Source organism: Amia ocellicauda, chromosome 22, assembly GCF_036373705.1.
Source record: "Amia ocellicauda isolate fAmiCal2 chromosome 22, fAmiCal2.hap1, whole genome shotgun sequence".
Classification (NCBI taxonomy): domain Eukaryota; kingdom Metazoa; phylum Chordata; class Actinopteri; order Amiiformes; family Amiidae; genus Amia; species Amia ocellicauda.
In genome coordinates, this window is record NC_089871.1 from 6,967,825 (window position 1) to 6,982,163 (window position 14,339).

The 14,339-nt window shown below is 40.0% G+C and overlaps 2 protein-coding genes across 2 annotated transcripts; one reads left to right on the forward strand and one right to left on the reverse strand.

Moving 5' to 3' along the window:
* Positions 1-644: 644 nt before the first annotated feature.
* On the reverse strand, positions 645-8,731 carry aspa (aspartoacylase). Its single transcript, XM_066695773.1, has 6 exons — positions 8,293-8,731; positions 5,880-6,075; positions 4,900-4,993; positions 4,315-4,422; positions 2,996-3,105; positions 645-2,814 (listed from the first exon to the last, which is right to left on the reverse strand). The coding sequence occupies exons 1-6, from the start codon at positions 8,532-8,534 to the stop codon at positions 2,617-2,619; spliced, it is 948 nt and encodes a 315-aa protein (XP_066551870.1). The 5' UTR covers positions 8,535-8,731; the 3' UTR covers positions 645-2,616.
* Positions 8,732-11,938: 3,207 nt separating this feature from the next.
* spata22 (spermatogenesis associated 22) lies at positions 11,939-14,309 on the forward strand. The gene is made up of 5 exons (XM_066695757.1): positions 11,939-12,042; positions 12,471-12,780; positions 13,067-13,193; positions 13,449-13,546; positions 13,709-14,309. Exons 1-5 carry the CDS (start codon positions 12,011-12,013, stop codon positions 13,898-13,900), a joined length of 759 nt encoding a protein of 252 aa, XP_066551854.1. The 5' UTR covers positions 11,939-12,010; the 3' UTR covers positions 13,901-14,309.
* The last annotated feature ends 30 nt before the right edge of the window (positions 14,310-14,339 follow it).

Consider the following 14,339-nt stretch of genomic DNA (forward strand, 5'->3'; position numbering starts at 1 on the left):
GGAGGTGATTAAAACTCCAAGAAATCAAAGAGTGCAGATCTATGAAAACCGCTGAAATAAGAAGAGATGTGCATTGGAATGTAAGAATACAAACTAAAATTGTTCTATTAAAATATCGGTCCGTATTGAAAATGAATAAATAAGACCAGCCCTTTTATAGATATTTAGTTTTAATCACTTTATGTCAGCTTAATTGAAGGAAAGCTGAAATTTGCAGTGATGTTTTATGTGCAAAACAACCTATTATGTTTTAGTTACATTTTATGTGCTATATCCCAGTGCAACTAGTATAATTAATTGTTTAAAATGTGTTAAAACAAATACATAAATAAATAAACATTGTGCTATACATGCACATTGTTTTCTGAATTATACCAAACATTTACTTTTACACATCAAGGCGTTTCATTCAGAAGTGAGAATGGAGACGAGATCATATTCATTGACAGCTCAATATGCTATATGCTTTTCGTGGCCATCTGGCGAATTTGAACAAATGCCCGAAAAATGAAACATCTTTATGAGATCCAGCCTTTCGTATCAACACACAAGTAAGGTTTAACAGTTAACACCAACACAAGGAAATGAAAAAACAAAACACAAGAGACGCGGATCGCGTGCTAAAAAGACTCTTATACACAGAATAATAATTCATATATTCATTTATTATACTTTTACCATATTAGATTATTCAGTTTGTTTTCAATGTAATCAAAAGGATGGATATCTAAAATGTTTGTTTCAGTTAACAAAACAGATTTGTTTACATTGTGACATTTAGACACATATATTAAAAATACACCATATTATATAAATTATTGTTTCTCCTCTTTGGATATAAAAATTATGCAACCCTAATTACAACACAGCTAATTTTCACACATGAATTTATATTGGTAAATACAACATGCATCAGCAATAACTCAGTCATAACTATACATTTACAATGAAAATAAAGTCGTTTATTCTTTATTTCAGTTTAAAGTGTTTGAAAAGTTTTTAATCTTTGCTTAAATACATGTGAGAGATGTTCATTTTTCCAACAATTTCAACAAAAATATACATTAAAATGTCAAACATGTTTGGAATTCATCATGTATGGATTATTGATGTACTGTTGAAACATGAGAGATATAAATATATAGTTATATTGAATTAAGTATTCAAATAATCTTTTTTATTTCTATTTAAACAATCTACGTATTCAAAAAGGTGTAGAGTACAATTATGCAATCACTAGGTACTGATAATAATAGTATATGTTTCTAAACAAAACCTACAAGGTGTCTAACTCTCAGAGGTTTTCAGATTTAAACAATGCACTGTTACTAATCTATTATAGCACTACCTGAGACATTGAACCATCGCAGTTAAAACTATTACAGTGACCAGCTTTCCAGCTTCGGTTTTACAGTATTTCATTTCTGAGACAAAAGAATTACATTAGTACTGAGAATGATCAACTTTACTAAAATACTACTCCTTAAAAATCTCCCTTCCATTATAAAATTAAAGTTTCACAGTGTTATAAAATGTTCTATTGATTTCAAATTCATACTAATTTAAGGCTATAGGACAGAAATGGACAGGCTTACAGAAACTGCCTACACTTTGCACCACCTTGTGGTACAAAACCGATAAGAGAAGAAATACCTAAATTTCAAATTTCGTCTTTATATAAGTTAGGATAAAAAGTGGAGCAAGTTTGTACAGTACTGTCAAGCCTGTCTCACAGCATAGTGTTAAATCGTGATAGGCACTTGCACAGGAGCATGAGAAATGAGGAGTTCATCTGAGTGACGATACAGTACATGATTTTCATAAGCTATGCAATTAACTGGTTCGACTACTGTAATGATTCTTAAGTGCATTCCAGAATTTGATGTATCGATGTGATATGATTGTCCCCAAAGTGATTAAGATACTGTAGCTCCCTGAATAGGACAGGGCACATGGTCAAGTATGAATCATGAGGTACCGATTACTAGTAGAACATCCATTAATAATTCCATACATAAACAATCTATAAACCTTTATAATATATCATTTATCCCCCCCAAAATTTAAACACAATAGTTTTTGGTAACTATTTAATGACAGCGTAATATAAAATGTTACCCAACTTCCTACTATGCAGCTAAATATCTGGTCTGAAATGGCTTTGCAGCTCCAGGTATATTTAGTCTTCATAGAAGCTGTTTTGATTGATTTGGGGGAATCTGAATTCAAAGAACTCTATGTGTTGTGCAGAAACACAAACAAACACAAACAGTGATCCGATTCTAAGATGATGCCGATAGTAAACGTCAGTGTTAGTGGCATGTCATGTGTTGTTAGTGTCTACAATGCTGGCCACTGCATTGTGTGATCGTTTTCTCGAAAGCATGTATTTCTAGAGTTATCATTTATGTGGTGATAGTACTAGTGCAAAAGATGGTTACACAAGAGTTGGCAAACACAAGAAATGACAGAATTTCGTAAGTGACAGAATTACAGTTGTACAAGGTATCGTATCTGTTCTTTATACCTTTTAAAAATATGAGTGGTGTTTATGGGGGGGTGTGATATGAGAAATTGGGACCTGAAATTCCGTGTGGCGTTCCAGGGGGAACGGCTCTATGTGTTTAGAGCCTTTATACCATTAGCCTTTAGTGTATCTCTTCTAGTCGTGACAAAAGCTTGCTGTTTCTCGTAATAGGCCGCCTCGTTGATGAACGTTGGGAACACTGTGCTGTCGCCCTCATAGTAGAGAGTTCTCCCGTCAAAGGTCAGGAATATAGGGTCACCTGGATTTAGGGGCTCCCAGTCGTGGTCCTGAAGGGAAAGTGGCAAAACAGTTTTAAATGCACCTCCACACATCTCATACAAATGTCATCGTTGTTCACATTGTAAACCATGTACAGGTGAAGCTTAGAGCACAGAAAAAGTCTGGCTTCTAGAACGTGCCGAGACTGATTTAAAAACGTACAAATCTAAAGTCTGCATTGGGGCATACCTGCAGATCAGGGTGGACCATAGCCGTGATGTTTCTCTCTTCATCTCTGGGGTAATCCACTCTCTCCGAGACCGTGTACACATCCACTGTGCATGGGGGGAACTCCGTCCCTGCGACACAGACAAAAGCAGCGTCTCTGGTATTATAGAGGGCAGAAAATACACAATCTGATTCAAATCCTGCATCTAAAATTTGCAAAGGAATAAACAACACTATTCACGAAGGCCTGGGCGATTGTTAAGCTCCGGTAACAGCAGAGGGGTCTGTCCGGGCGTCCAAATTCCGTCATTAATTGCGAGGAGTGTGGCACACGGTTAATCGCCTTTTTGTTAATACTGTGCCGAGAACAATAGCCCCGTTCCAGTCGCCCCTCAGTGTACTTCAGGTTGAAATGCTCTGAGCGTAATATGTTTTGCTCCAATGCATTATATTGCACTATGCGAGGCATTCAGCTGTAACAAAATGGGCCCCGAACTCCACATTATCAACAATTGTAGGTTTTAATGATGTGATAACTGGACTCCTTTAGGAGGCATGCCGTTGATAGCCCAGCTGTGACCTACAAAATCCAAGCGAAAAGCTGACATCTAGTGGGCTGTCGGAGCTGGCGAAGCTCACAAAACGTGTTTCGGAAGAAGATAAAATCAATTCTATTTCAATTGTCACATATCTTTCAGACAAAGCAAGCGCTGTACATTTTAATAAAATAGGGGGAGGGCGGGAACAATTTGTAATGCAACTATAAGAGATTGTGTGTTTATCTCATCGCATTTCCTCAATACAGGGCTTTAGATAATGCTGGGAAGAGACAATTTGTTCACAACAATTGCCTTTGTGTGTAGCTCACTCTAGGAGTTGTACAGAAGCCAAATTCAGATCATTTCACACTAGAGTGCATCATGTTGCACAGATTCGTAAAACCGGTGACATTTTAAATAGTCTTTCCTTACACAGAATGGATATGTAGTATATAGGTCAACTGTAGAAAACAAAGGAGACATCAACGGTCAGCAGTCTACTCTGTGTTGCTTCAGGACATGAGTCCTTCATACTAGAACTAAAAAAAGCTTTTATTCAATTGCTACTGGATTTTCTCTTCTTCTTTTTTTTTAAAGGGAAATGGAATTGCTAACAAAAAAAACACTAGCATCAGAAGAGAAATAAATTACTTAAATACATTAAAACAGCTACTTTACTTACTTACTTTCTTATATATGTCAATAGATGTATGGTGTGTTTTTCATGAATCCCTCTGTATTAGTTTGCTAAGGGTGGCATAAACCCAAATATGGAATGTTAATCTAGGATTTATTACTAACCTCCGTTGAAAAGCTCTATGAAATCCAAGGCATGTTTCAGTATCGACCTCATGGTCTCCAAAATGTTGCCTCGTATGACACCTTGAGGCTGTGGACCAACTTCCAGACCTGCATGGAACAATTTGTGACAATTTAAGGCTTTTATAGGGATCATTTTACTGAATCTGAAGGAACACGAATACACAACTCTGAACAACAATGAATTCTATCTTCTATCTTAACATCTCTGACACCCAAGCTAAAATCAATAATGCATTTTTGTAGATTCAGCGGTGTTTTGGCCTATTTCCTTGGGCCGGGCGTTCTCTAATCAATGGACATATAACGTAGACAATGTCCTGGTGAAGATAGAGCCATTGTTTCAGGCACAGACCCTTGACTAAGAGCACTAACTCGTGTCAGAGGTGGATTAAACAAAACGATCAACCTTAAAAAGCATGTTTTTTGGGGGTTTGTTTTTGGCTTTGGTAATTTCAGTTTCTTTAAAAAAATAAACACCTAGGCCAAAGTAAAGCCTGTTAATGAGTTTCGGAAGTAAGGCAAATATTATGTGTGAGGTGTTGCAATGGCGGACTTTACACTTACCAATCGGGTGCTTGGCTACAGATCGTGTGGTTGCATACTGAAGAACTGGGTGTTCAGTCAGCAGCACATAAAAAGGGACCGGGGCAATGGCATCCTGTGTGACAAAAGATACGATTTTTTGATGACAAATCTACTGGGTTCAATGTCTCTCAGCAGTGAGTGATCAAAGGTCTCCAGAGTTAGTTCACGGGATACCTTTGCACCTTCTACGTTAGCTCTAAATCAGTGATTCTGATCTCTGGTCCCAGGTGACAATAAACAACCCAAGCGTTGCATTTAAGAAGGAAATGTAAGAGTATTCTCGCATAAATAAATGTTAACATTACAGATCCTACGTCAGTTTAAGTCTAAGTTCCATATTTCTTGGTTCTTCATGGAAATCAACTACACACAAATTCTGGTTAAAACCTGTATATTTATAGAATCTACGACCTGGAGAGGAGAATCACTTGACTAAACCACAGCGTCTCTAAAAGGCCAATCTCAGACATCTATCCTGAAGCAAAAGGGGGTGAAGAGTTATAGTGAGGCAAAGAGCAAAGCAAGACATGCTGCCCTGGATCTTTTTTGCAACTGTTAAGTTTTACATTCAATCCAGTCACCTGATAGTCTAGCTTGGACTAAGAGAGTCTTGTTTAAATTGTTGTTTCAAACCTGGATATTTTAAAGACTACGTAGTGTAGACGCTTACTCCTGAATTTCATCCGATGTTGTGGGGTGCTTTCTGAGCTGTATCACCAATTTACAAAAGTACACACAACTTTAAGTTTTGTTTGTTTCCGTGTTTGTTTTTGTATGCATTCGCAATGTCCAAATCTCAGGATGGGACTCAGAATGTCTTGCTTTGCCATCGAGGTGGAGATTAAAGCTTCTGTTTCAAGGTGTTTTCAACGCATGCCATAGCATTCGCTCTTTTTTCCCCCCATACACATCATTGACTCTCACAACCCCCTGTCTTTGGAATTAAAAGTTGTTGTTACCTTAATATAACGAACCATTTGAAGATTAAAGTCATCCTCTGAGCTCTCTAGAATCAGAGTGCCTCCCATGTTAGAGGTAGTATTATGCAGATCAAAAATGACATCATAGGCCTGCTGACTACCCTTTGGTCCAAATATCTGATTGATTTCCTGAGCTCTTCTTACTTCATAAGGCAGGTCTTCGCAATTGGGAGCACTGTGGAGACATCGCATTTATCAAATACTCCCATCCTCGGCAGAGTTCCTGCAAAGCTGATAGTGATGGACATGCTGGTCCAACAAGCATATGCAATTAATGCCCCTACCCCTGTCTGTAATGAGAAAAGCGGAGTGGGGGAGCTCTGGAGGACAGTGTTAATCAGTTTATTTTTAAGATGGAGAAGCTTGGTCATAAATTAAGTAATCCATTCTGAAAAGCTTAAATCATATTTCACAAACAACAGGACAGCTGTACTGTATGGGGAACAGAAAACGCCTCCTCGGTCAGTACATGTGATGAGAGTGTTTTGTTTTTCTTACTGGCCATTGTCAACTTATATTCCTTTCGAAATCATCATCCTAAAGAGAGTTTTTATGTTTTTCAATGTACCTAGAATGTTTTTTTTTCCCCTCACACTATTAGGAAATAAAACAACAAAGCCAGCTACACACAGCACAACAAAAAGAATATTTTAGAACACCACAATAACTATTTAAATGCACATTGATGCTCGAATGCATATTCATGTTCACGTTCAAAGGACAAAATTCAGTACACAGCAATATCACAGTGCTTTTCTCATAATTTGAAAATCCATCAAAGCTGTTTTTTTTTTTTTCCGCACTGCATGTCGTTTTTTGGAAGGGTTTCTCTGTCGTGTTGTTGCGTTCTTCTCTGGACAATGAGCCGCTGCCAATCCATTCACCTTAAACCATTCTTATTATTCATGGTGCCATTTAAAATGTTGTGTGCTCTCTCTCGCACCACAATTGTATGCTGTTCCTTTTATTGCAATGGCAGACAAAAGGCATCATAGTCGTTCAACCAGTATGTTCTGAAAGCCACTCTCCTGTATAATAGAGCCAATGTTACCCACGAAGGTCATTGTTTGGGGTTATTTTGCCTCCTGTTTTTCGCTCATACCTGACAAATTCCAGAAGATTTTGCCAACAGCCCATTTGCTTTAGACTGCGTGGCTGTTGTGACTGTTTGATAATATACATTGTTTGTTGTTTTCCTCAAAAATGCTATTCGACAGTCTAAAAGTTTACTTTCGAGTTTTCTGTAGGGTCCTTACAAAACAATTGGCCTTGATTAAGACAACAACACGCTCACTTCAGAGGTTGCTTGGCCCATCCAAAAAATGAAATGTTGAGAAGCTTTCACAACACTTCCCCGCAGATGGAAACCTCCCATTTCCTGGAGTACCTTGAGCCAGATACATAGGCTGTGCCATTTCGCTGTGGCCACACATTTACAGTCTCTCATTACATTAATTTAGATCCAAATTCTTTAAAGTAGTTTTTCCCATTTTCCAATATGTATTCACTTTCAAAAATTGCTGCTAAGCTGTCCTTAAAAACAGAACTAGGCTATATCATTAAATTCTCCACATCCTCACAACCTGCCCCACTTCTTATATCCCGGATAAATAATGTCCCACAAACAACAGCGGGAAGGTTCAACAAGCTACCAATACGCTGCTTTGAGCCTGTGACTCCTAAGTTTCCAGCTGGACTCTGCCAAGTAGGCCAATTTCCAGTTCTTTACAATCTGTGCACAGAACAGTCACATTGGTCTGCATTAAAGGCCTACTGGGGAAGAAAATGCAAGAGCTACTTCTTTTGTAGTTTTTCCTCTACTTTTATATGCTTGTTTTTCTCATGTTATCAAAGGAGCCCTTTAGCCAGCAGAAATCAGCCTTATTTTATTTATTTTTTTAGCCTTGTAAAAGTCCACTGCTGAGCACCACAGGAAAGGAGCTGAAGGTTATTTACAGAACATGCATGCAAGGGAGATGTAGAACTATAGTAAAGAATGGATAATAATAATAATAATAATTATGAGATATAAGAGAAAGTGAAATTAACTACAAGTCTGCCACTGACTTATGAAAGTTTTTCCTTTAAACACAAACTAACTCAAGTTAAAGTATGTTAACATGAATTTGTGACAATCAAACTGGAATATTTAGATATTTCCAGCTGTCTTCTGATGGGTAAAGGTGGACTCTCATTAAGATAGCTTTAATTGCAACTCAGTCCAACATATATTAGCCTGCCCTGCTATACTAATTGAAGTGTACAAGCGCCACACGAATCGATACAACACATATTTGTTGTGATAATAGTAACAGTAATGATACTTTTCTCGGGACACAGACTGCACGGAGAGGGGCCAGGGCAACACAACGCCACTGCCAGGCCGGCTTACCTGAGGTTTTCTGGCGTGAAGGCTCTGTTCAGATCCGTATCGACATATCTGGTGCACTTCTCCACAGACCTGGGGTTGGTGAGGAAGGGTCTGATCTCCACCCGGCTCCTCTGGATCTCCGCTGCGTTTCTAATCCACAGATTAACCAGCGTCACCCCTGACATCTCATTCCCATGTGTGCCTCCGAAAATAGCAACCCTCCCGGCCCGATGCAAAGCGACACCGCCGCGACAGCCAGCCATCGCGCCGCGCCGCGGACAAGCGCTCGCCCAAGAGCAAGAGCCGCAGCTGTAGTCAACCTGGTCGGAGTGAAGTTGCCTGCAAGTCGCCTTCTTTCCCAGCCTAAAACCCCCAGTCACTGCTTGACATGTTTTAAACTTCCATAATGATGAAATGTCCAGCTCGCAGGCTGCCTGAAGTGCATTGCCCCTGTGTTGTGCATTACTTTAGTGGGCTGGGTTTGGCGAACAGATCCTCCTACCGTGTATTTGCATAGCCCCGTTTTCTTCCCACTTGGACTGCAGGCACAGCCCTCCGAGTGCGGGCGCCGCGGCTGTGTAACCTTTCCCACGAAGTGCTGCTTCACGCAATGCATGCATCCATCCATCCCATCCATCCATCCATCCATCCATCCATCCAACGACCCCGCTCCGTCTGTCTGCGGGTCCAGCACTCGGTTTAGGCCAGGCATTTCCATATCCATCACCTGGACGGAGGGCCGTGCAGCCCGGCTCCAGCAGGTGTCTGCAGACGAGCAGTTATGTGCAATGAACGACCACAGCTACTGTATTGCACTGTAGCCTTATAGTAATATTTGCAAATCCAGTGAAGGAGAGCTACATTTACCCAGAGAGGAGGGCTGGACTGATCTCTACTAGTCGTATCTGGAGGAATTGCAATTCAGAGTTTAACTGTAACAATTGTAACAGTATAACTAGAATTGAAAGTATGAGAGGATACTTTGTCTGCATGCGACAGTGCTTTTTAAACGACATATTATTGGATATGTATTATTTTAATGGTAGTATGTAGGTTAGTATCAGTGATCATGTGTAATTGCAGTAGTGTAATTTAGGTTAGGAGGAACAGTGTAGAAGTAAGTAGTAGCTGTAGTGCATGATAGTATGTAAATGAGTATAAGTACGTTTTATTAGTATTACTTTATTATCATTGAGGATTATTTGTGTTATAGCTGTACTGTATTGACATTCAGCTGCAACGACACAGCATGCAATTGCTTGTATTTAAAATATGTTAGAACAATTGTATGATATACCTGATATACATCCCATCTTGTTCGTATACTACCTGTGACACCATTAAGCAAAAGACAACGCCTGATATGAATATATAAGCTACCCTTACTCACTGTAATATACTACTATGACTGATGCACACTACTCCCAACCTCGCTGCTACTACTGCTACTACTCCTCTGACAATCTAGCACAGGACCATGCAATGAATCAATTCAATCCAGATATCGATCCAGATATCGATCCAGATATCGATCCAACACGGAGTCAATCCATGAATCGCGGGGGGTCCGAGCGCGCGCCTGCAGCCGCACCCGCGCACGGTGACGTCACGACGGGCGTCATTCTCGTGCCGGTTAATTAACGCGTTAAACCCACCAGACGAGCAAACAACACCCTCCTCGATTTGAAACGGCTCTGCTTTCGTAATAGTAATATATATATATATATATATATATATATATATATTAAGGGAAGGGTAAGTTTGCGTCTCGCTCGTAGCCCACCTGGGCGCTGCGGATGACGACACTGAAATAATACCGTTTCCCTGCCTGATAGGCCCGATAACGGTAATATGTTGTGTCCTTAGCTTAATGATAGACGATTGAAGTAACCGTGTAAACAATTCAGTGTATTTTCTTAACTATCCACAGCGCTTAATACACTTTTTACATAACTAAAACATAATGACGGCGGTCGTTTTAAATACAATTGAATCATCTTATCATTTGATAAGTAACTTCCACGCCAGTTGGGGCGCAGTACCGCGGGATGGCCTCTAGAGGCCGGCAGAGCACCGCAGTTGAGTTATACAAACACGATCCAATGGAAAGTAATGGACATGATGTGTACACTGTTACGAGGCGTTATGTGGTTTAAGACTGAACGGAATATGAATGCATATCAATTTTGTTTTGTATAGGGCTTTACAAATAAATAAACCATAAACAATGAATACGTTAAAATAATGTATTCGGCACGGAGGAGAGAAAAACAAAAACTCCTATGGATGGCAGTTTGTTATCTATAAATACATTTAAGTGTGCTTGCCTAAACATCTCAGATATAAACGTGATGGAGAGCAGATTCGTGACTTATGATTTCTTCCACTTCTTTATTTGCATGCAGTATGAATTGAGGTCAAATCAGGAGAGTGACAAGTGAATACAATGAAGAGAAATTTTAATGATTATCCACCCAGACCTACTGCAGGTAGGAGCCATTTGAATGTCGGCAGTATTGTGGTATTGAAAGCTAAATCGCTTTAAAAATAATCTTTTCACAGTTATTCGTCTGCACAATACAGACCTACACACTATGATTCATGCATGGCTTTGATTGGGGCTGTGATAAGCACAATAACACTACTGATTCACCATAATATTTATAATGATTTTCAATTAATAATCATATTTTATAGTTAACAAAGATGCATTGTAACACCCTGTTAACAGGACATAGATAACGCTTATGAGTCTAATCTGTCAAAAGCCGTGTTTCATCCATTTGTAATTGGGCTGCTGAAAAAGTCATTTAGGTGTAAGTGAATTGGTGTATGGATCACAGTCTCAGATTGGTTCTCTCTAAGGCTGTGTCACACTTTAAACACAACCCACTCAAGTACATGTTTGGGAGATAGATACATGTATTTTCCTAGTGTTACACTATGGTTGGGAATCTAAGTCATTGTAATACATGTATGATCTTGATCAGAAAAACTAGCTCTTTGTTTTGTCCTTGCTGTATAAAGGCTGCCTGTCAGTGCCACTGTTTAATCAAAAGAAACGAAGCAGACTGCCTTTAACATCCAACCCCTCGGAGCATGAATTCTACTCTAGTAGTGATTATTCATCTGGGCAGAGTTCTGCATCTTCAACTTTGTCATCAGGTGAGGTTTTACATGTCATTATTATGATTTATTTTCTTAGCAGACCAGTTCAATAGACTACCACTATACCACAAAAAGATTGAATACTGTCAAAATGAATATAATGTTCATTAAACTATGAGGCACTTATCTCTAAAGCTGAAGTGGCTGTTTTTAGCCTCACTTAAAATAATATAAATACATTCTGAATAAAGGTATTTGTGCTTCTCTATTGCTGTTTTGGAGAAAGTGAATGTGGTACCAATGTGATGTCATGTACTTTGTTTTGCCTTTCTGTTATTCCAAGGAATGGCAGAGCAGTGAACCATATCGTAAAAATCCCTAGAGACTAACTGAAGACCAGTAGCCCTAACCTTCGGTTGATGCTGTTTAGGCATTTAAACTGGAAGACTTCTGGAAACTTAAATTGAGATTTTCATTGTTTGCTGGAACTGCATTTTCAGATAATGCAGGGATTTCCCAAGTACTAGGACCAACCAACTCAAAGCCTCATGTGCAGAACAGTCAGTGGAACAAGCCAGGATATCAGAACACAAGACCTAACTCAAACCCTGCAGGAAGGAGCTATGCACCAATGCCACACCCAGGCAAGACTGGGAACATGGGGTACGGCCACTCGACTCTCTCCTCTTTATCCTATGGACAGTAGCCACTCCTGAATAACTCGCCTTTATCGTTTTACTTCTTTTAAACATCAGGATTGGTCTGTTTTTATTTACCAGTTTAATTTCCATAGGACTCGGTAGTGTATTCATACCCAGCTATATTTTCCTTCAAGAAATAAGTTACTACACAAATCTGTCGCATTCACTCAAACACTTCCTCTGCAGACACTTTTAGTGCTTTGACGAGTGTTTGTGCATTTGTGTGTTCATGTTTGTTTGCCACAGCAGGATAAAAACACAATTACCTGTGGTGTCTGTCATCTGTTGTAGGATCAGATACTGACAGAAGGTCTGGTGTCATTCAATTGAGGTTACTGAGTATTCTGTGAGGTCTAAAGATTCGGCACTAATGTGAGTTTGTCATTTCAGACCGAGAACAGGAAAGCCAAGTGCAAATACCAAACAAAGCATCTTTCCTAACAGTAGTGGAGCGTTTCCCAACAAAACGAATACCAGCCAGGCCTACCCACGGGCCGAGCTGCAGTCGTTTTACAGTCAGCCACACCCCTCCGAGTCTTTCCAGCACCGAGACCTACAGAGGCCCAGGCCAGGCCAGCCAAACACCCCCGCATCGAGACCCCACCACTCCGGCTGGAAATTCACTCCGAATTCAAGCATCAGTCAGTTTAATGAGGACGACCTGGATGCGTTTTCTGCTGATCACTTTGACAAGCCTCAGGTACTCGAGATGCTCATTAACAGCTGTGAATAGAGAATGGAGATAATATATAATAATTATTTTTAGAATCCATATATGTATCCAAGGTAAGAGAAACAATTAAAACACTTAATACAGATCATTGCATTACGCAGGCATATTATATTGATCAAATGGAATTCGATTAGCTTGAATGTTGAACCCTTTCTGAAAGTTCACAACTACAAAGTATCAATTAATTTTAAAGGTAGACTTTTTTTCCTTTAATTAGGTAGATTAAGATGTTTCTCTTCTGCTTCCTCTGCAGAAGCAACCGGTTTTGCAGATAAAACCTGCAGAGGATAATTCCCTGCGCGTCCTGACAACTGTTGTCGAAGGCATGAAGCACTGGAGCCAGTACAGAGACAGGGCCGCCTTCCTGTTTGAGATTTTCGGTATGTGTCGTACCAGAGATGTGTTGTATTAGTTGATTATCTGATTTTCGATGGAGTGCTAATGAAGTTCAAACACATCAGCTTAATCTCAGTGTCGTTAATTAAGCAAAACTCTGGTCAATGTAGGTTTCGGTTTTATTCGGCCTAGTTTCCTACTACTGTCTTTGGGTCAGTCTAATGGAAGCCTTCATATGAACACCATGTCACTAAGTTTTTTTTACTGACTGAAGGCTTATTTCTGAAATCCTTTCACAGCGACACTCGACTCAGCCGTCACGACCGGGAGCCACGGGGCCAAGAACTTCCTCTTGAGAGACGGGAAGCATGCGGTGCAGTGCGTCTTCTACGAAACCGTGAGTCACTTCTGCTTCAGTTTCTAGATCATTCTCAAGAAATGCTTAGGCCGCCATCTGCTTTTCCAATTCCGAAACTGACAGACGCCTACAGAATAGTTCACTAAAACTAGGACAACCTTCACATATATATACACGACTTACCTTCCACCTTCTCAACAGGACCGTGAGCTCCCGAGACTCATCAGGGGTCAGGTCCACCGCTGTGTGGGGAACTACGACCGGGGCAGAAACCTGCTGAAGTGCGTGTCCGTGAGGGCGGCCACGCTGTCCGAGCAGAGAAACTCCGCTGGGTCAGTGAAAGCGTCTGACGCCGTCATGAGAGAGTTTGTGAAGACGTGCCGCGAGGTTTAGCACCCGACAGAGCTCGGCCATCGCGGGGGGGATAGTGGGGTTTGACTAGATCTGTCCGAGACGACACGGCAACATTGTTTTTGTGTGTTTTGTTTGCCTATTCAAAGTGTGAAACCCACTGATTACATTCAAAAAGAGACCAGAGAAAACCTGCACTACCGTTCTGCACTGTAAAATATTGTAAAATCGGATGTGTTGATCTTACACCAGCTTGACAGATGGTTTTAATTGTCGTTTCCGTCATGTAGGAATCCGTGCATCGCTCTGCAGCTGACAGCTTTGCACATTCAGTGTTTACCTCTCTGTTTAGTTTACGTTTTTAGTGTGTTTAAAAACGTATGGGCACTGTAGAAAAAACTGTGCTCTGAATGAACTGTGAATAAAACAATGTCAGGATTAAAATAATTACCATTCTCAAAAGTAAGACGTCACTTCTTTT

Bases quoted from the DNA above. Each gene is read 5' to 3' on its own strand.
- aspa (XM_066695773.1), bottom strand. From the start codon at position 8,534: ATGGCTGGCTGTCGCGGCGGTGTCGCTTTGCATCGGGCCGGGAGGGTT. The intron at 6,076-8,292 runs GTAAGCCGGCCT...ATGTCTCCACAG, and splicing joins TTCACGCCAGAAAACCTCAG to TGCTCCCAATTGCGAAGACC. The intron at 3,106-4,314 runs GTTAGTAATAAA...TCTGTGTCGCAG, and splicing joins CATAGAGCTTTTCAACGGAG to GGACGGAGTTCCCCCCATGC.
- spata22 (XM_066695757.1), top strand. From the start codon at position 12,011: ATGCCACACCCAGGCAAGACTGGGAACATGGG. The intron at 12,043-12,470 runs GTACGGCCACTC...TTGTCATTTCAG, and splicing joins GGCAAGACTGGGAACATGGG to ACCGAGAACAGGAAAGCCAA. The intron at 13,547-13,708 runs GTGAGTCACTTC...CCTTCTCAACAG, and splicing joins AGTGCGTCTTCTACGAAACC to GACCGTGAGCTCCCGAGACT.